A 23847-nucleotide genomic window follows, 5' to 3' on the forward strand; every position below is an offset into this window, starting at 1 on the left:
GAAAAAATAAATGTAACTGCTCTTAATTTGGACTGATGGTCTTGACATAACTTGGTTTGTTAGAGAGTTAATGGACTTGTTTTAACATGCAACTTTTTTGAGCCTCCTGGCAATGATTGCCCACTTAATATATTTCCACATTGTTCAAACAATTGTTACAGATGCAAAGCAACTTTTATCCAGCTTTCATGTAAGTTGAATGTTTTAATTTACCACAGAAGTCTTTTCATAGTGCAAGACTGTAACAGGATAATCATGGCAAAAAAATAAGTTAGCCTTTCTCTTTGGACTTTGAAGTTAGAGCTTCTGTTGACTGTACTATCCGCAATGATACCAAAATCAGTAGTTCTGTATGGTTGGTTGGAAAAAAACCAGAATTGCTCAAACTTTTGCTATTGTGATCTAAACTAGAATTCTCACAGTTACCTTGAAGAGGGAAGGTTAGCTTTGCTCATTGGTAGTGGTTCAGCATAGCTCAAATATATTTTAAGAAAGAAATGGTCTTACTTTGATTTTTATAGGCGCATTCTTCATTCCAAGGGAGAGCTGAGTGAAGACAGACACAAACAATATGAGGAGTTTGCAATGTCATATCAGAAGCTGTTGGCAAATTCTCAATCTCTAGCTGATCTTTTGGATGAAAATATGCCTGACCTGCCCCAGGAGAAACCAACACCTGAGGGTAGGCCATCTTCTAAAGCAAGTAAACAGAATGCTGGATTTCACTTGGATGTGGTGGGAAAGCTAACCAAACCCTTTCTGATGTTTGCTTTCCACTGATTTCTTTTTATTTAGGCTTTCCCCCTTAAGGATATAACCGAATAATACACTTTTTAATCAATATAATTAAACCTCATGTAACCTTAACTATTGTATATGCCACGTAGTTATGGTAACTTACTATCTCTTTAGATTTGTTTCAAGTAGCATAGGAATAAATAGAAAACTAAAAATGTTTTTAACCTAATCCATTCCATTTAATATAATGCATTTTTTAATATTTAAAGAACTTTGTGTTAGAGTTTTGAAATCTAAAATTGTTCAACAATGGGTTTGAAGTGTATTTTGGGTCATGATATTATGAGCTGGAACATATTGTTAAACCGGGTGAGTCACTAGGTGGCTCTCTGGCCCCCTGAGGAGAAATGCAGCATTAAGCTGGCAGAGCTATTCAGTGCCTTAATCTCAAATTTTTAGATTTAGAGATGTTGTTGAAATGATGACTGTACCTTTAGTCTTATCTCTTGATTTTGAGCTTAAAGTTGTATTTATTGAATGCCTCTAAATTTAAATTATTCTTTTTAAACTTCTGTTCTTAAACTGTAATGGGGTACAGTTTATCATACTCAAAGCGATTACTTTTTATGCTAATGGAGTTAGTCTGTTACAGCTTTCCTTTTAATTTACCACATAATGTGCTGCTTGATTTGACTTTCACGCTGATACTGTCTGTGTTTTCTATCATTGTCAAATTTACAATTTTAAGATAACTTACTGATGTATCTAGTATTAAGATTGGGTTGTTAAAAGCACTTTATACATTGCAATATTTAAGTGAAAACAGTAGTAGTAATAAATGCATTAATGTGTTTCTAAAAGTATTGTTTTTAATCTTTCAAGGGGCCTACCATTAGGAAATCAGAAATGTGTGCAAATAACTTACGGTTTCACTCTTTTTGCAGAACATGGACCTGGTATTGATATTTTCACACCAGGAAAGCCTGGAGAATATGACCTGGAAGGGGGTATCTGGGAAGATGAAGATGCTAGAAACTTCTATGAGAATCTCATTGACTTAAAGGCTTTTGTGCCAGCAATTTTGTTTAAAGATAATGAAAAATGTTCCCAGAACAAGGAATCTGGCAAAGATGAATCAAGAGGTAGAACGCTTAGATGAGTAGTTTTTTAACATATCTTGTCCAACAGGTATACAAATTTGATGGAAGTAATGAGTCTCATGAAATAATTTGTGGTGATCAGAAGAGTACACCAGTTTGGATGAATTTTTAGGGAAGAAACTGTGGGATAAGGGTTATATCTGGGTATGGTATTAAGGAAGAAAAAAAAAGTAAATGCATTGTAATAGTGATAGGATTTTAAATTTAAAATAATTGGAGATTAAGCAGTGTGAGTAAACATTAACTTTTCTGTGGGAAACCTGAAAGTTTACCTTCTTTGAAAGATGGTTAGTGTTCGTTTTGGTTTTTTTCCACTAAACTGTTAATGGTAGCTAACTGTCTCAGTACGAAATTCCAGTAGATTTAAAGATCTGGGTGGTTCCTCATTTCTGACGCAGCGCTAGGTTCACAGCCAGGCATTGGTAGGCTTTCAGTTATAACAGGATGAAAATTACATTCACCATCGCTGGCTCAAAGTGTAACAAGGTGCATCTTTGGATAAGAGCAGTGTTCTGGCATTGAGGAAATGCCAGCAAAGACACAGGCCACGTGGTTTTCTAATACACATGCAGTAGGTCAGGGCTGAGTATTAATGGAATTTCAACTTTATAGCCCATGGCCTTCTTTCTGATTTCTAAATTCTGAACTTTCCCTGTGAGGATAATTAGGTGTTGGAGCAGCTTGCCCAGGGAGACTGGAATCTCTGTCTTAAAGGATTTTTCAAGATAACTGGAAAAAATGTGAGAGAAATCTGATGTGAATAGAGTGCTCAGCCACTCTGAGCAGAAGGTTCAACTGGAGACCTCACCAAGGTCCATTCCAGACTAATTTCATCTGTCATTCTAAACAGGTTGCCTGCTTTGTGAATCTGCTGTTTCCATATGATGTGTGCACTGTTTAGAAGTTGTCACATTTTTGTTTGAAGAATTTAAGTATTTTAATAAAGTTATTTGCCTTGAAAATTACTTTTTTTTATGATGTGTAGGCTGCAGGTGAGGTTTGAAGGAGGCCTGAAAGAATAGCAAAATATGTAGATAGCAGTCTCTTGGAAAAATGCTGTATGCTGGACTGGTGGTGTTGTCAAGAAAAATATTAGCGATTCCTTTCCGAATTTTCATCTAGAGATTCATAGATTATTTGTTTTCAAGGAAAATACGATTTTTATTTGACCTTCTACATAGCGCATGATTTCTTTAGTATCTTCCTCCTGTTCTGCTGTTTGCTTTTTTTTTTTCCCTTTGTCTGCGTAAAACACTTTTGCTTACCTTGCTTTGTCCATTTTGTTACCAGTTGAGCTATGAAGAATATGCAGTGCAGGCATTAGAATTAGTATCTTTGAAACTGGCTCTTTTTGAATACTGTTTGTGAATACTCGGTTACTAGGCTTTTGGAGGATGTTTTTTTACCTGACCTTCCCAGTATGCACGTTTTGTTTGCTTGTACTTTCATGTGATGGCCTGGCAATTACATTTTAAGCGCTTTTGGACTTAGATTGCTACATTTCTGAAATCTTGTTCCATTTCAATGTATGCATGTCATCCAATGAAGATGTACCAAGTATAGTTTGAAACAAACCAAAGCACTAAAAACTGTTGGCAGTCCTTTACAGGCCCCAGTGCAGGTAAACGTTTACAATTTTTAGGCGTGTGGTTAAAGCTGCATGGAGGGTATCAAACCACTGAGACCCAACAGATGAGACAGTGTCGTCTCAAGAAGTGGGTATTCTTTGTCCCATTTCCTTTTAACAAGATGAAGACACTTAACAAAATGCGAGTCTTCCTGTATTCTAATCGTGACTGTGTATATTTAATAATTTAATATTTCTACTGAACTTTTAAATAGATTCAAAAGATGCCAAAGATAACAAGGAAGCATCTGGGAGTGAGGATTTGGAGTTGGAGCTGGAGAACCTGGATATTAATGATGATCCCCTGGAGTTAGACTGTGGAGATGAGGCAGAAGATCTTACAAAAAAGCTGCTTGATGAGCAAGGTAAAAAGAATGGTTTTTAGGAATTCTTTGGTGTTCCCTGGTGGCATTTTTTGAGCTTGGTGGTTTTTAGTCAGTATGTAGAGTGACTTCAGGGAGATTTATTTAGTTATGAAAGTAGTTGCTAGAAACCGTTAGGATTGTGGTCAGAAATGCAATCAAAACGAGACATTCGGCTACAAGTGAAAAATACATGGAGGTTTATATAGTGAAAGTTACTGTTGCCCTCATACAGCTTTTAAAAAAGAATGTGGAGGCAGTTGTCTGAAAAGTGACTAGAAAGGAGTATATAGACTTCAATGCATAAACGATTTTTTCATCAAATGTGCTTAGGGTACTAATAAATTGTTTTCTGTTTTTAACTTCCCTTGAAATCTATGATTCATCTCTGCCTTTCTGTCTTGTTATTCATTAAAGACTTTTCTTTTGATGTTACAGCTTTACACAGCAGTATTTAAGAATTCTAACCTCTAATTATGCGTAAAGGGCTGCAAATGGCATCTGTGAAAATCTAGCTGTGTTAATTTTACTAAGGGAAACAGCAGCAAAATGATTCTTGAGAATTTTTCTTATGAATTGCAAGTTTTTGTTTCAGTAGTACTAAATAGGGGTAAAGCAGGTATTGAGAGCTGTATAAAGGAGCAAGTGAGGAGTTTTCTTTGAGCCCAGTTGGTAAGACCCATCGGTTTTGCTGCTTTGGATTTCCAAGGGCCAGTGCAGATTCTTTTAACTTCTGAAGCAGGAAACTTGTTCTGTGTTTAGAATGTGTGTGTGTATGGGAAAAATCACATCTAGAATTGACTGGCTGGAGATTCTGTGGTTTAAAAGTGAAAATCCTACCTGATCTAGTGAATTTATAATCTAATCATCCTCTTGCTTGAATCTGCATTGGTCTTTAAAAGCTAGGAAGTTAAAGCCAGAACTTCAAGCCATGGGGTTCACAGTGAAAGCAGAGAAGTTCAGACCCCGGCGAACGCATGTGTATCAGTGTTTAAAGCATGGGTTCATCTGATCAGGCTCATGAATGGATCTGTCAGTTCGGGCGTTGAGTAGCTTGAACAACTGAAAGTGCAAGTTTCTCTCAGGTGGCAATACGGATGGGTTAGGGCATGTCAATCTTTAAATTGGATGACTCTCTCGTGTACCTAAAGTTAGATGAGCTGAAATTCATCTTGGGACTATGCTGGTCTGTGACACCTCACAGATTCAAAGAAGTTAGCTCCAGAGCCAGATCTTTTCAGACTCCTCCTGAAAGATGGAAAGGCTGTAAGGGACCTTTAAAGCAGTCTGCCTGCCCTGCAATAAGCAGGGACATCTTCAACTAGATCAGATTGCTCAAAGCCCCGTCTAGCCTGATGTAAGGTGATGACTTGGGGTGTAGATTTCATTGACAGAGGAAATAAGTAAATTACAGAGGGGAAAACAGGATAAATGGGGTAGACAGTCCAGTCAGACAGTGGGCACTGCATATCTTCTGTTACTTCTGCATCACTTGTCACTTCAGTCTTTTCTCCCCCATCCAAATACGAGGCAGACAAGGCAGTTTTCCAAAGTGTATGTTTTTAAAGCAGGTCTGCCCTGGTTGGAGTCTATAGTTAGCTAAATTTAAGATATGACGTGTAAAAGGAAAGTTGATGCAGTTAGTTGAAGAGATTTGCTTACCAGGAATTCAGCTAATTTATTTTGTTTCTCTATTGTGTTAACTTTGAGTGAATCTTAATTTTCTTGTTTTCAATATGCTCAGGGAAGAGAAAGGGAGCAGATAGCACTGGAGCTGAAAATAGTGGCGGAAAACATGCTGCAAGAAGTGAGTTTTGAGGTTATTTTTAAGAGAGAAGGTAAAATGGTAAAAATGAAGCTGTGTGAATGAAGACAAAGATGCTAAGTAAGGAATGGACAGGGTGAAAGCCATGAAGGGTACTGGAAGCATGAAGAGTGATGTTAATACATATTGATCTAGCACCAGTTTTTATAAGGTTGTTCAGCAGCAGAGAAGATGTGTAGAAGGAAGTATTAAGTCACAGAATCACAGAATGGTTGGGGTTGGAAGGGACCTCTGGAGATCACCTAGTCCAACACCCCTGCTAAAGCAGGTTCACCTAGAGCAGGTTGCACAGGAATGCACAGGAATCTCAAAGTCAATCCTTTTAATTTTACTACACTGTTCAGAGAGCTAGCAATCTATCAGAAAACCTATCAGAAAAGCAGGAATTGAAGAAAAATCTAAAAATAGTCATTAAGAAATATTTTTTGGAGTTGTGAGACTGGCTTCTGAACACATTCCTCAGTGAGGCTTTGATTCAACAAACAAGATCTTTAATACTATGCCTGAGTGTTGTGCAGAGAGCGGGATCCAGCCAACAATTTGCTTATGGTGTTGGTTTATACCATCTGAATGTGAGGGCTCCTGCATCATCAGATTCATTACAGAAATTTGTCTTACAGAGGAATAGCTACTAGCATTACAAAAGCAATTCTATTTCCACTGTCTGGGTGATGCTGTACAAAGTAGACTGAAGCTTTCAGGCAGAGTGGATTTTCTAGGAGAGAGACTGCTCTAAGTTTAGAGTTTTGCAAAAAGTAAAAAAAAGATGTTGCCAATAAGGGAGCCAGGGTTTTCTCAGAAAATGTATGTGTGTAGGGAGAGGGGAAGGCAAATAACTGTTGTTGCTGAAGTAGAAGATTGTTTGATACTGATCGTTGCAGGAGAATGACTTCAGTAAGTCCTTAGTGTCTTCTAATGCTTTCTCAGTTCTGCTCCCTGGAAGTTGCAGGGTTGCATCCATTTTTGGTTAAATATAAAGGTGTTTAAAAAGAAAAGAGATTTACTTTCAGTCTCTGCAGTGATCATACTGCATGATTTGATCTGCACCCAGATAGACTATCACAAATAGTCTAACTGTAACTGTTACACGTAACTACTGGTAGTAAATATTTAAAAAGAGGTAATGCCGTTGTAAAAATGTGGTGGTGATGAAACGGTGGAACTCAAGAGGATCAAGGTGAAAATCAAGAAATGAGTGATTTTTTTTGCACGAATTAAATACCTAGAATTGTCATTTGCCTTAGAGAAGGAAGCCATGACTGTTTCATTTCCTGTCACTGTAAAATTCTTAATTTTCTATCTTAAGTCACAAACCTGATTCAGGTACTATAAAAGAGCCTTTCCACTTCAAAACTGTCTGTGTACTACGATGAGAAAGAAATACTTAGAAATACGGTTTAAGAATATCTGTGGCCCTCCAGTGAAGGAGAGGACCAGTGAAAGAATAGCTGTATTTGGGAACTGTTGAGATCGAATGTGGTAGCGGGGCATCTTGAAAGATTGTCTTGGAAAGTGACTGAATTGTCAAAGACTTATTTTTTTTAATTTATTTCAAGAGCATTGAGTCAGTTTGAGTAGAAGATTGAGGTGAGACAACTAATTGCTCTGAGGGAAAAAGGGGAAGATAAAAGAATGTTCTGAAGTGTGCCTATAAATACCTAGATGGAAAAATGCCTTAAAACAAGACTTGCTAGTAAAAATTATCTGGCTTGAGCTGTTGCATGCATCCTAGTGAACTCCAGCTCTGATTAGATGGATGATGAGAGTCAGGGTTCCATTAGCATTTAAAACTTTGTGGTAGTCTTTTGTCTGAGCCACCTGGAACACCTTCCTTTTTTCTGCCTTTCTTAATGAACCCTTCTTTCTTGTTCTTCCAACTTCTAGTTGCCTGTGCCGGAGAGGAGGAAATGTTGTCTGCTTTAATCTCTAGTACCTTCAAGACTGGGAATCTGGCAGTGTTCCTTGGAGCAATGCTTAGCATTTGTCTACCTAAGCTCAACCCCTGCCCCTAGCAGTTTACAAAAACAAGAAAAAGAAAAAAAAAAGTCCTACAGTGTAGCATCTTTGTTATCTCTTTGCCTTTCAGTAACTTGAAAAAGGAATGGGTGTTCTCATGCTGGTTTTTCTTACTGTTTAGTCTGTAAAGACATAGTGACTTCACCAGGTGTTGGGTATTTTGTAGTTTATTTGAGTGTGATTTCGACCACCACCACCATATTCTCCTCTGAAGTCTGTGCCTGTTTTCCTTTCACATACGTCTTGGGTACTTCTGTTACTACTGAACATCCTCAAACTGAAAGAAAACCAAGCTTCATGATGATCCTTATTTCAGGAAGTAGTGTTCTTTAGTGTTCCTTTGGCTGAGGAAGGGTTCTTTCTGAGTGTTTGTGTTATAATTCATTGTTTTGACCTGTGTTGTGCTATAGAGCAAACTAAATGCCTCTCTAGTAAAATCTGGACATTTTTTGAGGCATACTACGGTTTTCCAATTGGAGGGTAACTAGGGGGATTGGTTTGGTGAGATCTTTACAGTTAATGTTAGAAAATCTGGATTTCAGTGGTAGAGTTGGCCTGCAGTCTTCTACCTGAGTAGTGTTATTGACTCAGTCAGTAGATACAGGTCACTGTCACTGCTCCCCATGTTGCTAATTACACAGAAGCATTTGCTTGAAAAACAAGTTGTCACTTGCCTTGCAATTGCTACATGATCAACCCTCCCTTCTTGTTGCTTTATGGTTCTATACTCTTGTTTCTGTAAGCTGAAGGAATTAGGTTGGCCTCTAGCTTTTAGAGCCTCAAGTGAAAAGATGTCAAGAGCATACCGGATGAAAGAATGATCTGAGTGGACATTTTTGATCAAAAATTCTATTCCTCCTGCAGAGCAAACATACATGAAAAAGTAGAATCTTCAGTTGCATTAAGGTGTTTGGGGTTTTTCATTCCTGTATTATTTTCCTTCATGTTTGGGCTTTCTTGTGGTCCTCCTTTTATCACCTCAAGAAGTTACCATAGTTTTCTAGGAATATATATTTGATGATGCTGCTGACAGTATAAATTAGGAGGGAAGGAACTTCATTAATACAAATACAGGTTTTGAAGGTGATACTTCTGACTTTTGTCAGCCTGGACAATTAATGGATTTATTTTTTTTTTGCATTAAAAAATGAAATTTTGTATTCATCTTTGTATCTTATTTTTTTGAATCTGTGGATGAATGTTTAACTGATCATTACAAATGCATTGTGTTTTGGGAATGTGATTGTAAATCATGATATTTCATAGCTTAAAGATGTGTGCTGCTTGTTTATTTCACTCTGTTAGAACAAGAGGATGAAGAAGCCAGTACTGGATCTCATTTAAAACTTATAGTAGATGCTTTTCTCCAGCAGCTTCCAAACTGTGTCAACAGAGACCTCATAGACAAGGTATAGTCATAGTTTTCATTTTTTCCACTCTTAAAAGCTATAATGCTAGATCAAATAGATCAGAAATAAAGATTTGAAGTTTTGGAGTTTAGCGGTAGCTGAATTAATTTTTAACCTGGAGGAAATACTTTCTTTTTCTCACTTAGCCATTGCCCAAATACCATGTGATACTGATTTAGTCTGGCCATTTTCTTACATGTGTGTTTGTTTTGGAAGTAGACTTGACTTTTTCCTTTTTTCCTCCATTACTGCCTGACAAATTACTCTTCATCTACCTACAGCTGCTTTCGTCCTTGTGTTCATTTAAAGAATCAGTCTGTATTCCTGTAACTGGACGTGTTTTCTGGCTATGTCAGTTCTAGACAAAAATGAAGATTTTTCTTTCTGGTTATTTTTAAAGCAGCTGCATGTAACAGCAATAGCTCTAAAAGATGCTTTTGAAAAGCATGCTATATTGCTTTAAAAAAACCTACTCCATTAAAGGTGAAGTACTGTATTGACTATTCTCTTTATAGGCAGCAATGGATTTTTGCATGAATATGAATACAAAAGCGAACAGAAGAAAACTAGTACGAGCACTTTTCATAGTGCCTCGACAGAGGTAAGAACTGAATTGGAACAAGCTGGATCCACCCTTTGGTTATTTAACTTAACATATGATATATGTGTATATTTTTTAACTGCTTAAGTAACTGAAAACCAATGTATGTTCCAAGTAGCATTTGTTTATTACTGATGTGCACTTCTGGACCAATTTATGCTAGAGCCCCAAAGAAATATTTAGGATTCATGATGAAGCAATTCACACAATATTTTGCCACAGCAGTGTAAATTCTTTTAATAATTACTTCCGTTTTCTGGTACTTGCGTGTTTATAGTGAATCTTTTCATTACTTTTTTTTAACCATGAAACCAACAAAACCTACCTTCTATCAAAAAAGGAAAATATATTTAATTCAGGAGAACTTGCACCGCTTTATGTAAGAGCCTGTGAATAGTTAGAGCACAGTGTAGTTTAGGTAGGAGGATTTTCTGTGGTACGTTAATTCTGATACAGTACATAGTTGTTATAATAGCCTTGTATCTTCTGCAGCAGGAGAGGATTCCACACCATCCAGTTTAGAGAAAGCAAGTAGAATAGTTTGAGCCTGGCCTCTTCTGTCCGTGTAGAGTTTTGCTCTTTTTCCTTGTCTCTCTTTGTGTAAGCAAGGTCCCTGCACTTCCAGGAAGAGCCTTGCTTACAAAATGATTGCAAATGTTAAAATAAAAATGTTAAATTCATTGGAAGAATAATATATTTCTCTGCTCTCTGGTAAACTTACACCTTTAATAGGTGTAACTTAAATAGGTGCAATTATGAAGGAGTCGCTCTTCCAGCTCCACCTTGCCTTGTTTCTCCTGGTTGTTTTGATCCTGATTTTAGTTTCAAGTGTTTCATCAACATCTTGGATATCCTGTTAAGAGTTCACACCACTTGGATTCCATTCCCTTTTAACACTGGGGGAAGAAACATGGTTTGAGTGTCCATTTTGTCTCAAAACTTGTGTAGACTACTGCTTTGAATAAACACTTTGTTGTGGTGTTTTCCTTTTAATCACTTCCTACACTGTGTTTTCAACCTTAATTCTAGCTTATTTCTACACTCCATCTGCAATAAGCATCTCCTGTGCTAATAACCCTGCTCTTTTAGCTGTATATAAAGCAATGGTTTGTTTGCTGACCGTATCCATTAACCTGACTCTTATGTTGATACTAGGTTTTGCAGTTAGATAGTACACATAATCTTCCATTCTCTTATGCATTCTTTTCTCTAAAAATTAAGGTTTTGACGTCTCAGTCTTTGGAGGCTTTGATAGAGGCCTGATTGTGCCTGAAATATGACTGATAGAGGAGGCAGGCAGCTGAATATCTTCTGTGCTAGACATAACTAGGTGCTCTTCAGTCCGAATGACGGTGTAGAGGAAATGATGTTTCCATTTATCAGCCTGCTGGTAATCATGAAATGCATCAGAACACAGTTTGAGAAGAACTTTTTTTTTTCATGGTCTATGACATCTGCAGCAATATAAATCAGCAGGATGACTTAAATTATTGTCTTCAGCTCTACCATAATAGAGGATTTTCCATGTTTGCAAAATTAAAAGGGGCTTGTTGGCTGGTCTGTGAACATACAGTAATATTTGTACTACTGCTCTGTATTTCTTTCTGGTGCTGTGGATTCCAGATAGGTTAAATTGATTGTTAACTCTTAGAATCTCCTTGAAGATGCATTATTTTTTTTGCATAATCCACTGCAGTGTGCTAGATGATAATGATCTGAAGGAACTTGTTGACATTGTCCCCAGTGGAAGAGGTTTTTTCAAAGAACAACATCATAATGGCTTGTAAATCCAGCAGCTTGGTTTCATAGATACCATGAAAGCAAAAGTTAAATTCTTTTGTGTATTGTAGTACTTAAAAAAAGGAGATGTGTCTTTGATGAGGCTGTACTAGGAACACAGTAAGTTCCCAGAAACATATATAGTCTCCACATTGTTGCTGTCCTCCCAGTGGTAGTTTCATTATCCCACAAAAGTGTTTTATAATAATTTTAAAAAGATTAATTTTTCTGTAGGAACTAGTAGACTAGTATAGATGGTGTGGTTGGCTCAAGAAGCTGCTATCTTCGTGACAGTTCAATTCTCTAATAGTTGGAACTAATACTGAAATGGCTCAGCTGATCTTCTCACTGTTGCTTTTTAATTATAAATATTATTGTTAATATTAGGAAATATTAATATTCCACGTACAAAAAGGTATTTTAATACCTTTTTCTGCTGTCTGCTCAGAGACCTACTGGACTAATTAATGCTCCATCTTCCAGCTGTAAGATCTGAAGTTCAGTAGCGTATATCTGCCTGTTCTTTTGCCTGCATTAGTGGTGCCTGTCCCTGGACTACTAAGCAGGAGAAACAGGATGTGGACTGAGCTGCTTGTTCTGAACCACAGACAGTTGCATTGAAAATACCTGCTGAATTGCCCATAGATGCAGATGACTTCAAATGGCAATCTATCCGTATTATTTAGATTTGCTTTATTACTGCAGTTAGTAAAGGAGCAGTTCTGCTTTCTGTCTTGAAATCAACGTTTATAATCCTTGTGGAATTGTGTATATGGCACACAGTACTAATGGCTGCTATAAAATGCTACAAATTGACTTAGAAAATTATATAATACACTGCTTTGAAGGTTTGTATGCTATGTTTTGACAGTGGTTTTGCTTCATTTATCTCTTCATTGAGCCACAATGGTATGTCTTTACCTTCCGTTATTGTTGCTGCAACTGGTTTTTACTAATTCCAGGAGTTTGTGCAATATCCTTCTGGGATACCATGGGAGAAGAAAGCTTGTTGTGTTTATGTCCTGGAGGAGGTTTTTTTTGTGGGGGTTTTAGGTTTTGGGTATTTTTGTGAAAGACTCAGAGGAACAGTGTCCTTTATAGGGTGTAGATAAACCAGTATATTTTCCAAAGCATTTAGTCTCCAAGCATGTAAGATAATGCTGTCCAAGTCTAGCTATTATGTTGGCAGCAGTAATAAGGTGTTTCAATAACCGAGTCAGTTCTGTTTCTACTCTTGAGAGATCTTAAAGAGTTTTAGGAAATGTGCAGGGACAACAGTTTTACCAAGAAAGTACAAACTGGTTTCATGTAGGAGGAGTAAGGCAGACACCGTAAAGTTGAAGTCATTATGCAGTGTTGCCAGGGAGCTTTCTCGCTGCTCCTAGGGTTGGATAGATTGGGACAAATGCAGGATTCTTCAAGACAGAAACCTGAACTTGACAGAAAAGGACAGTGTTTCCTGAACTAACTGTAGATTAGTGTTAGTATACAACATCATTGCACTGCTCTGTAAAATACTTATGAATGGATGGCATTTATATTTTCAGCTGCAATCTGAACCTCCAACCCAACAGAACAGAAAGCCTTTTAAAAAGATTTTTCAATGTTAGCATACAAGTGGCTTTCAGATTTTCATTGGAGGATTGCTTTAAAACTAATGATTAGCCTTTTAGTTCAGGACTACATAGTTTGCAATAAAGTGACAATACAGTGATTTAACCCATACTGCTTGCAGCTTTAGGGTATTTATATGTAATTCTTTGCTATCTAACTGAATTATCTTCCTGTACAGATACATGTAATTATTTATGTTTAACTGCATACAGCAATTCTGTCACATTTTTCAGCTTCAATGTGCAAAGTTTAAAATGCTTTAAATTCAAAACAATTCTAGCCAAATGCTAAACAGTAAATAGGAGTTGTGGCTTCTGATTTTTTTGCTGTTGCCATCTAGGGTGATCTCTGAAGTTGTGAGTTTACTAAGGAAAGGATCCGTTGTTTGCCATTCAGAAGTTTTTAGCATTATCTTTCACTGTTATTAATTAACTGCTTCTTGAGTGTTGCATATTTCTGAGCATTTTAACTGAAAAAATTGTAGTCCTGTAGCTCTATATCCTGAGAATCCTCAGGTTCTTTTTGTTCAATTGAACGTGACTTAACAGTATTTCAGTGGCGTGTCTCATTTAAGGATAAAACTGAGGGATGTGCTTGAGATCAAGGAGTTTATGCCATGGCAAAGAAAGAAAAGCAAAAAGTGGTTATCTGGCAGCGTGCAAGGTCCGCTGCATCATTCTCTTCCCACTGAACAGTGCCGGTGGCAGTTTGTACCTGTTCAGGCCCTGTGAATACGCTGCATTTATCTGGTTTATGATTATTTTTCTGAGGCAGGAGTTCTTGCTGTGTTACTTCATTCTTTAAGCTGGCTTTCTGGGAGCATCCCAGTTAATAAATGTAAAAATGCCCCTTCAGTCTTTCTGGGTGTAGGTGTTTTTTATATATATATATATATATATATAAAAAAGTACAAAATATATATATATACTTTCTGGATATACAATTTTCTAGAGAGATTGCAATTAGGACTTTAATTTTGAGTGAAGTTGTTTTATTTTTCTGAGGTTTTTTTGTTTTGTTTAACATTTGAAACTTACAGGAAAAGATGTACTCAGCACTGAAGTGGAGTCCATGTGATCCAGAGTTAACTAGATTTAAACCCAAAGTGTGTGGTCAAAATGACAATGGTCAGAAGTAGTGGGGTTTTTACTGTGATACTTTATATTTAGGATGCTTAACAGGGGCTTCAAAGAGTAACTGACTCATCCCTGATGCTAGGTCTTGCTTCATAATGTAGAAGAGTAGGAAGGGAAAGCAATCCCGTGGGATTCCTGTTGGGTTTTTTTAATTTCTACCCGCCTTCTCAAGGAAAAGAAATGCTTTTGGAGAAAAGAAAACCCGGTTTGATAAGCCTTTATGCAAGTACCAGTAGATGGTGCCACTGATCCTGTGAGAGCTCCACTTCTGAACATGAATTTGTGTCTCCCCTGTGAGAGAGGGAACAGATTCAATCTCTGATTGCCAATTTCACTGTAATTGACCTAAGGCTTTTCCTTATTATATTTCACCTATTTCTAAATACCCAGTCTTGGTATTCTTCCCCATGAAGAAACCTTTTGTATTCTGTAAGGGAATAACAACAATGTGCTCTAAGACTTTAATTTTCCCCCAGGTATGTTCACTTTACACAGAGATGAAATTATTAGCTTTCAGCAGGCAGGTACTTGTTCAGACCAGAATAAAACTTTCAGCTGTTTCTCTTAAAAGAGATACCATACAGAAATCCCCTCAGTTCAAATACACCTCCTCAATTCAGCCAAAGTCCTTTCTTAGTTGAGCTTTTGTAGGTGTGTATGAAGTAATGAGACTTTCACTTTTCTGAGAGTTAATGGCTAAATGCTTAATAACATCATAGTAACTTGCTGTGGCTAGTCGTTCGTGACTGTGTGTTCCAACAAGCTTGAAAAATGTAAATACTGCTTCAGTTATCGATTAACAGGAGAGAATAAAAACTGTTAAATAGGTAACTGTGCTACCTGCAATGTTTCACCAGGAGTTTTATGGCTGCTTCTTCCAGGTAGTATATTCTGACGCTTCTAATCCACAGTTGAAATAAATAATTATCCCTCTTTCTGTGAGTGGATATTAAAGATCTTGGAAATGTCTCTAGTGACATAGCAGTAGAAAGGAGAGGGGAGGTGGTCGAGTATTCTTTGTTTTGGGGTTTTTGTCTTTATGCTTTTCCAGTTTTACTTCATGCCAGGGCAAGCTCAATGTATCAGCTATGCTTTTAGATTTTTTCTCTTGGTATTTTTTTTTCTTTTCCCTAGCAGTAGGGAAAACCTTAAAACTTCATAAAGTGTAAACTCAAGATCCGTTTTTCCCTTATAGGCACTTATAGGCAATTTCTCACTTGAGGCATGCAAATTTAAGATGTTTCTGTACACTTAAAACAGTAGGCTCATTCTGCAGTTCATGTGTTTGGAGCATTGACTTACATTCTGAAAATAAACCAAGAAGACTTCTTTCAGCTCGTTAAATAATATTACAAGGCCTCAGAGTGCAGTTGGTTTCTCTGCATTTAAGTGATACATACACATTGACACAAAGCAGCAGTGTTACGTTTTGTGTCCTGTTACAGGATGGTGCAAACCAGGTTTAAGAGCACTTATCCCATTTCTACAACCAGATAGTCTTTGATGGAAAGGAACAAAGTACAAAACAAGGAAAATACAAATTGCCCTCCAGAATTCCCTAAGGGAAGTATGCAGTACTTTGAAATGGGTATGAAGGCATATAATCCAGGAAAGAAAAAGAAAATAAGGAAAGTTCTATAGAAAATTTTGAAGTAATGTTTGTGGGACTGCTAGCTTAGTTTTGGGGAACAGGGTTGCCACATCACATCTGCTGAGCTTTATTTTATGTAATAACTACTGCATTCATGTAGAAGTTCACTGCCTTAGAAATAAAGATATTTTTACCTTCCTGGGTATGTCCGCTGCTACTCAAAAAAAAAAAAGTGGTAACAAATGGAGTTGTGGAAGAATTTTTCGTTTTGAATGTTGAAATGGGTTCTGAATTTTGTTTGTATCTGGTGATTTCTTAAAGGTCAAATTCTGTAGGTAAGGTGGTGTTTGGCATTTCACCTAAGGCAGTAGTTTTGAAAGGCAATTAACTTCGAAGGATTCCAGTAGGATGTGGTGGCATACCTTCTTGTCTTGTTGTTTTTAAATGATGCTGCAGTCTGAAGTGTGAGCCCATAAAACTGCATGTACGTAGTTCTGTCGGTACACATACATTCATTCTTGTCACAAGTAAAGTGGTGCCCATATTTGTAGACAGAAATGCATTTCTGTTTATAAATTAGTTGTCTATTTTATAAACTCCTTTGTTTGCAGGTTGGATTTGCTACCATTTTATGCAAGACTGGTTGCCACATTGCATCCGTGTATGTCTGATGTAGCAGAGGATCTTTGTTCCATGCTGAAAGGGGATTTCAGGTTTCATGTATGTTTTGTTGATTCAGTTTTTTGCATTCAGATTAACCAGTCTGCTAATAAGTCATCCCTTGGGGAATAAAATAACATTTGTTTTTATGTTGATACTAATTCTTAAATTCAGTGAATATTTGTCAGCCAAGCAAATTTGTTCTAGAATTACAATTTACCATGTATGCCTGCATATATATGTATTAAAATGAACTGTACAACAGTTGCAAACAAAACAAAAGTTGCAAAAATTAGAAACTGCTTTAACAGTAAGCGTTGAGTCTTCTGTAAATTAATAAGTTGCATTCAAAATGAGAACCAACCTATTCTAACAACAGGTTCCCCACTACAAGGTTACTTTTCTAATGTAGTTGTTATTATTGTAATGTAGTGCTTAAGTCAAATTATTTTTTACAGTTTTCGTCAACCAGAATTTTATATTCCTCACAAACGTATTTTGTGGCATTGTTTCTTCCACATTCTTCTAAGTTCTGTAATCAAATCGGTTATGGTGCACAGTGATGATTCCCTCACTGTTTTCTGAGATTTATGGCACAGATTTCAAATTTTTTTTCTAATACTGCTGTTAAAAACGTGTATGAATTGATCAGATGTACTGAAGTCTTAACTATCTGAAGTTAAGCTTTTTCTGTTGGGGAGAAATACCATTTTTTATTTTGTGGATTATGTTTAGAGGTAGATATAAATTTGTACTTTGTTAGTAAAATTATGCTGGATGTCAGTAATTTTAAAAAGAAAAAAAGTCTTTACTTTATTAACCTGGCTTGAAAAAGCTGCCAATGTTTAATATTTTCTTATGGACTATACAAGTGGTCATATTCATATAGAGACTGTTTGTTGATTTTTAAAATACAGAATCTAGAATATTTAACCACTACTTAAAGTGGGGGTGGCCAGGTGGATGCATGTCTATAACATTAAGTATGTCAGAGGACTTCAGTATTTTGGGGGGATGGGGAAAGAAAATGAAAAGCTTCTAAAGAAACAAGTTTGTAGAAACTTTTAGGAACCTCAGTGATAGGTAAAAACAGAGCATAAGGAACCACACAAATACCAGACACTGCTGAATTCCCAAGCTTATTGTACACATTCAGGTCAAAGTAATTTTCTAAGAGGTAGGTATTTTTGAGGGCCTAAAATAAAACTTTTTTTTTCCCCTAGGTAAGAAAAAAGGACCAGATCAACATTGAAACAAAGAATAAAACTGTGAGATTTATTGGTGAACTTACCAAGTTTAAGATGTTCTCCAAAAATGATACTCTCCACTGTTTAAAGGTTAGTGTTGTGACAGTCCTGTATTACTGTATGTGCTGATGTTGTGTCCTGTTCCCCTTCGTATCTCTGTTGATGATGTTATCCATTAATTCATTGCTTAAGATGTTTTAACCCTAATGTCTGCTGCTACTGTATGTGAGGAGACTTTTTTATAGCTGTTCTAGAAGTTAGAATGTTTTAATTTTTGTAGTGGTAGGAATATACTAAAATAAACTTCCACCTTTGGACATAATCAAATTGCTAATAATTTTCTGTGTGAAGTGATGGTAGACATTGCTACTTATCTACTAGACATTGCAAAACTTTCATTATGTTGATCTCAATTAATGTTTTTACAGAGAAAATAACAGTAAGGGGGAGAGGTTAAAGGCAGAAAGTTTTTCAGTGATGCAAGGAAAGGCTTATGTGCCATTTTAGCAGATGCTTCTGTTGAGGAACAAAAATCTGTGGAAAGCGTTAACCTCTAGGCATATAGTCTCGATTTGTATGCTGTTAAACGTTCAAATTTATCCTTGATGTCAAATACCAAATTAAAAATGGGTTTAAAAAAATAAAAGTGCCTTTCATAAAAGGTGGTTGAAGACTCACTTGAATTAAGATGGCTTCTGGTGGGAATAATTTCATTTATATGGACTCATTAGGTATTGAAGCTGAATGCTTAAATAGTTACTCATAATTTTTCTTCTCTCATCTATAGGTTATTGTAAAATGCAAAGCTCTATTAATTTGTAGTTATTGCTTAACTTAAACAATACAATTCAATTAGATGTGCTCTGAGGTTATGGTGTCCTTTTGCAGTATTATTTGGTGATTTTCCAGTCTAGCAGCAGGAATTTTAAAGGAGATGTGCCTGAGTTGGAAGGAATATGGGAGAAATTACAGTGTTTGTTTTAATATTGTAGTCTTTTTATGCTAGACTTAGGAACTGTCCTGTGTTTCAGCCTTCTGGAGTCAGAATTTGGGGTCTAGACAGTTCTTATATTTTTTTAATAAGATGAATATTTTGGGTTTTGTTGACATCTGATCAGTAAAATCAATTAGCGGTTTTTTTCTTAAAGACTATGGAATGTAAAGTCTGGTAGATACAACTTACTGTTTTCTGCAGTTGAAAAAGATGCTTAACATGCTGTGTTTTTACATAAACATATACCAGATGCTTCTGTCAGACTTCTCTCATCACCATATTGAAATGGCATGTACTCTGCTGGAAACCTGTGGACGATTCCTCTTTAGATCACCAGAATCTCACTTAAGAACCAGTGTTCTTTTGGTAAGAGGAGACTCATCGTCTTATGGGGGAGGGTGTCATGCACTTAATTAAACCAATTCTTCTATTTTCTGGCTTTGTGAAGTGGTGTCACTGTAACAATGATTGTGACTAATATCTTAATTGTCAGTTACAATGTTGAAACAATTGTAAGTGAAAACTTTCATTAAGTTTTATCTTGGCTGCTCAGGGAGGATAAGATTCTTTAATAAAAAGAAGACAAGTATGGGAGGACAATGAATCAATTTTCCTGAAATCTTGCCTTTTCATTGCGGAATGGGGTTGAGATGGACTAGTATTATATATGTGCGAGTCCTGGGCTGCTTTGGCTCTATCAGCCTTGGTTTGTAGTCCTATGGACCTGTCATCTTGTTATTTATAGCCTGTCCAGTGTTGTCTCAGCTCTGAGATTGCACCTCCTGTGAGAACAGCTTTCTGAAAGTATGCTGGAGAACTCCAGCTGACCTATAAATCTGTTCATGACTTAAAATGTAAATAAAGAATTTAGTTTCTGAAGCAAAAAAACTATTGTTTTTCAGATAATTCAGAGATAGGGCAAAACCAGAGGATGAGGTTGAAAGAACATGGTAGCTGTACCTGAACATGCTTGAGATGCTATTTGAGGGGGAAAATGGTGGTAAATCGAACCAGAGATAGTAAGATATTTCAGCTGGAGGTGAAGATAGCCGTGAGAGTGTGCCTTTATGCGCCCTGCATAACAACCTGAGGTTCTGAATTTGAAGAAAAAGTTTATGAAGATGCTAGAGGAAGGGGGTTTAGAAATGGAGATTGGTAATTAAGGTGAGAGTAGAAGTGGTATCTGTAAGTCTAGGTAAGTACTGGCAAAGATTTAAAAATAACAAGGATTAACTTTGGGTCTTTTTTAATGTATGAATTTGAGCCCTGAATAATATGTTTACAGGCTTGAGACAATCCTAAAAGTCTGTGTCCAAGCCAAGAGACTGAGTCAAACGTGTTTGAAGTCCATCAACAATAGATACTACCCATAGGAAATTGCGTTAAATTAAAAGCAACTTAAGCAGATACAGACCTACTAATAGCCCATGTTGTTGTATTAGAAGTATGACTAGATGTTTTAATGTTCCCTTCAAATCTGTGCACTGCAGGAATTATATAGACATGTGTATCTGCAGTAAAGAAAGTAGTATTTGTGTTTGGGGGAGAAAGTGGACATTTTACCCTTCTGGAAGGGAGCAGTTGTAAGTGTTTGGAATCTCTTTCTGTAGAGACACAGCACTTAAACTCTGAAATATTGCTGGGTCTGCTCTCTCTCCTCCTTACCAAAGCACAGGCTTATACTTGACATGTCATTTTCTTGACTCTATAGCCTCCCTTCTCATGCTGTAGAGTTAATGAAGACGTAGTTGTTACATACTTGGGTACATCATACGATTTCTTTTCTACAAAATGCTATTTCTTTCTGAACATCTTAGAATGTTGTAGCGTTGTTTCAGTGGCGTAGTCAGTCACAGGAGGATAGAGATTGGCAAATAATTTGCAAGTTCTCAGCTCGTGATTTTTGTTGCAGTGTACTTTGTATCTTGAAAGGCTCAATCTCTCAGTTTTCGAAAGGTTTGCCAGCTGATGTGTTTTATCGTTAAATATATTCCTGTCCATAATGAAGTATTTTCCCCTGAAAACACTAGCCCATTGTCTTTAAAAGACACTTTACTCACTGCTACCAATTTCTTGTAGTTAATAAAAATTTTAGAGGTCAGGAAAAATCAAATACCTTTACCAGAGTTGCTTTTTGTAACAGACTGCTTTTAGTCTTATGCACTGCAAAAATGCTGATTGTTAGCTGTATTGCTGAAATCTGTTGGATGAATGCTAAACATGACTTGACTGTGAAGTGTGAGACAAACCACAAATGCTCTGTCAATAACTGAGGCTTAAAGCCTCACAAGATTTTGGATAAGTAACCTTTTCTTACACATTGAGGAACCAGGAGAAAAGCTAGAGATGACAAGTAAGTTTGGAATATCTATTAAGATGTAAAATAAGCTTAACATTTATATTCTACAACCATATTAACAGCTGCCTCTTCTAATGTTGCCCTGTAGAATGTAGAGATTTCATTTTTACTTAAATAGTGTGGTACCAGTTAGTGTATTCTGTAGAAAAGATGACTCCTAAAGCAAGCTAATTAGGATTTTGTGGTAAAAGTCTAAGGAAGTGTAAAGCTGATCTTACCAATGACTCTTACTAGTAGAATTAAGGCCTGTTGATCTTCCAGATAATTATTGGTCTTAAATCTTCACTGCTGACGATATATTATGTAGTAAGATGTCAAACAGGCCATATGTCTCCTATTAAAGACAATATTGCTTTGTCCTGGTGTGGAAGAAAGTCATAGCTAAGAATGGATTTTGAAAGTTATTTAGGGAAAATTAATTATTAGGCACTAAATTGTTCTGTGAGAGTGCCACAAACTTAGTGGCACTAAGTGACTTCAGAGAAACATTTGATGGTCACATTCTGGGTTTGTAGAACTACTGTCAGGTTTCGCAAATTATTTGAAGATTCTTTTATCAGGGCAATGTTTATTTCTGTTAATCATTCTTGGCAAGTCTTTCAAATTCAATATCCTTTATGTAATTTAAAATACTGATGTAAAACTAGCTTGGCTTTAGGGTTGGTCTGTTGATAAATAGATTATTTGAATTGGATTATTTTAATTGGTGCTTTGGAAGGAAGATCAGTATTATCTTGATCTATGTTTCTTTAATATAATCATTTTAAAATGTCAAATTCTTGTCTTATGCTGTTCTGGCCTTGTTAAAAGAATACCAAGTTTCGGTATTAAAAGACTTCTGATGCATTTTTAATCCTTTAATTTAGACAATTGTCTTTTAAAGCTTTAGGGCAAGATCACTTTTATTCATAAACATATAGAACTTAAGCTACACAGTGGCCGTTTCTTGGGGAGACTCCTTTCGTAGAGGGAGTTGAAACTGTGGGAGGATGTGACAGTGTAATTGTAGAATTACAATTAGAATGAGACTGTTAATTCACTATAACAGTGCTGTGCTTCCAAGAAGTTTAGAATTTTGATTTTGAACTGTTGAACAAGTAGCAGGGTAGTGTGGGTAGTAAAGGGAAGGAGAAGCTGAACTGTTTCAGTATCTTATTACAATCTTTATTACAATCTGATAATGTAAATGTTAGTCATGCTGAAATGCTTTTCTGAAATGGGCTTTTCCTGCTCCTTATGTTTTACTTGGTGACTTCTCTTTTTTTTCCCCCCTTCTCTCTCTTTTTGTTTTTTTTTTGGTCTGCTTTGCAAAAATTCTATTTCTTGCAATGCAGGTTGATGTTATCACCTTGAGGGGGGCAAGAGCAAGACTATTAACCAGGGGAGCATCTCCTAATTCTCCCCAGATTTTCTTTTGAAATGCATCTGCAGTATACGCTACATACAGAGAGGTTTTGGTACCAAGAAAAAAACCAAACACTAAACCCTTTTGCTGTTTTAACTTTTGGATATTTTAATGTTATTTGTGATATCTTTTTATTAAAGGAAAACCAGAAACCTAATCTTTAAATGTAATGCTTTACCTTTGTGATTCTTCATTTTAGACTAGGAAAACGAGTTAGCCTAAAGTGCTTTAGACTGCAGGTCTTGCTTTTTTCTTCTGAAATGTGTCAAGGTTTTTTGTTATTGTAGGCAGTGTATTGTTACGGTTTCTCTTTGTTGCCTGTCCATCTGACTTGATGCCGTAAATGGAAAAGGATTGAAATACACATGGTTGGTTAAAATAGTGATGATTTTAAACAGAGATTAAGATTAATACCATCCACTTAGAGTTAGAATACATACTTGGGATTGCTCAAAAAGATTATGAATTACAGTGATTTTGAGACGTGGGGAAGTGCCTATTGTCTCATCTGGGAAGAAACATTTTAATTATAGCCTGTTATTTACAGTATAATGTACAACTTTTTATAACAGGAGGACAGAAAAATTATGTAGTTTTAGTGAGTTTTTAATTTTATTTGCAAGCCCTTCTGCCATTTTCTCTGGTATGCTTTACTTTGCCCCACTTCATTTTTCAGTTTATAGTAAAGCATGATAAATGTCATTAAGGCAGTAAAGATGTATTTTCTCCCGATGCATCTAGAAAAGGTGAAAAATTTGCAAAGGTGACATTAACGTATATGATGACACTGTTAGGTTTTGGAACTTTGTACTATAAGTGGTTTTTCCCCACAATTTATGTATGCATTTGTTAAGCATCTGTAGGTAAACTTGCTACTAATTGACAGAAATTTCCCATTTGGAAGGGAGCAGTCTCAGGGAATCAAAGGGGAGGCCATTTGTGTCATGGAAAAGGTTAAAAATGAAATGCCTTAGCATTGTTGTCAGATTAGTCTTCCTAGGAATAGAGCAGTCTAGGAGGCAAATCACATTATTTGTTGAGTTACTATGTTACACAAAGCTGCTCTTCCTTATTGAATTAGCAGCTGAAACTCAAGGTTAAGGAGCTGTTTAAGTATATTTACAACCACTGTCTTGTAAAAGAAACTTTAAATTACTCAATCTTATTGGAAAGTCCACCGCATGAAGAATTGTACTTCTTTACTAATGATCAAAAAAGGTTTAAACCCTTTTCATTAGTTTACTGGACTGCATGAATGTATATACTAACATTTGCGTATAGTGATAGAACAGTACTTACACCTTAGTTTTGTTTATCTGTTTGA

At 36.3% G+C, this 23847-nt stretch overlaps 1 protein-coding gene across 1 annotated transcript in view; it reads left to right on the forward strand.

The window, feature by feature from the left end:
* The window catches only part of UPF2 (UPF2 regulator of nonsense mediated mRNA decay), a 68325-nt gene that overhangs the window by 13623 nt on the left and 30855 nt on the right, over window positions 1–23847 (forward strand). The window contains exons 4-11 of the mRNA XM_056339121.1: window positions 522–682; window positions 1683–1880; window positions 3741–3890; window positions 9034–9137; window positions 9653–9738; window positions 16470–16578; window positions 17742–17855; window positions 19009–19125. Of these exons, the coding sequence (XP_056195096.1) occupies window positions 522–682; window positions 1683–1880; window positions 3741–3890; window positions 9034–9137; window positions 9653–9738; window positions 16470–16578; window positions 17742–17855; window positions 19009–19125 (1039 nt within the window). The remainder of the gene's footprint in view (window positions 1–521; window positions 683–1682; window positions 1881–3740; window positions 3891–9033; window positions 9138–9652; window positions 9739–16469; window positions 16579–17741; window positions 17856–19008; window positions 19126–23847) is intronic.

Source organism: Falco biarmicus, chromosome 5 (assembly GCF_023638135.1).
Source record: "Falco biarmicus isolate bFalBia1 chromosome 5, bFalBia1.pri, whole genome shotgun sequence".
Lineage (NCBI taxonomy): Eukaryota > Metazoa > Chordata > Aves > Falconiformes > Falconidae > Falco > Falco biarmicus.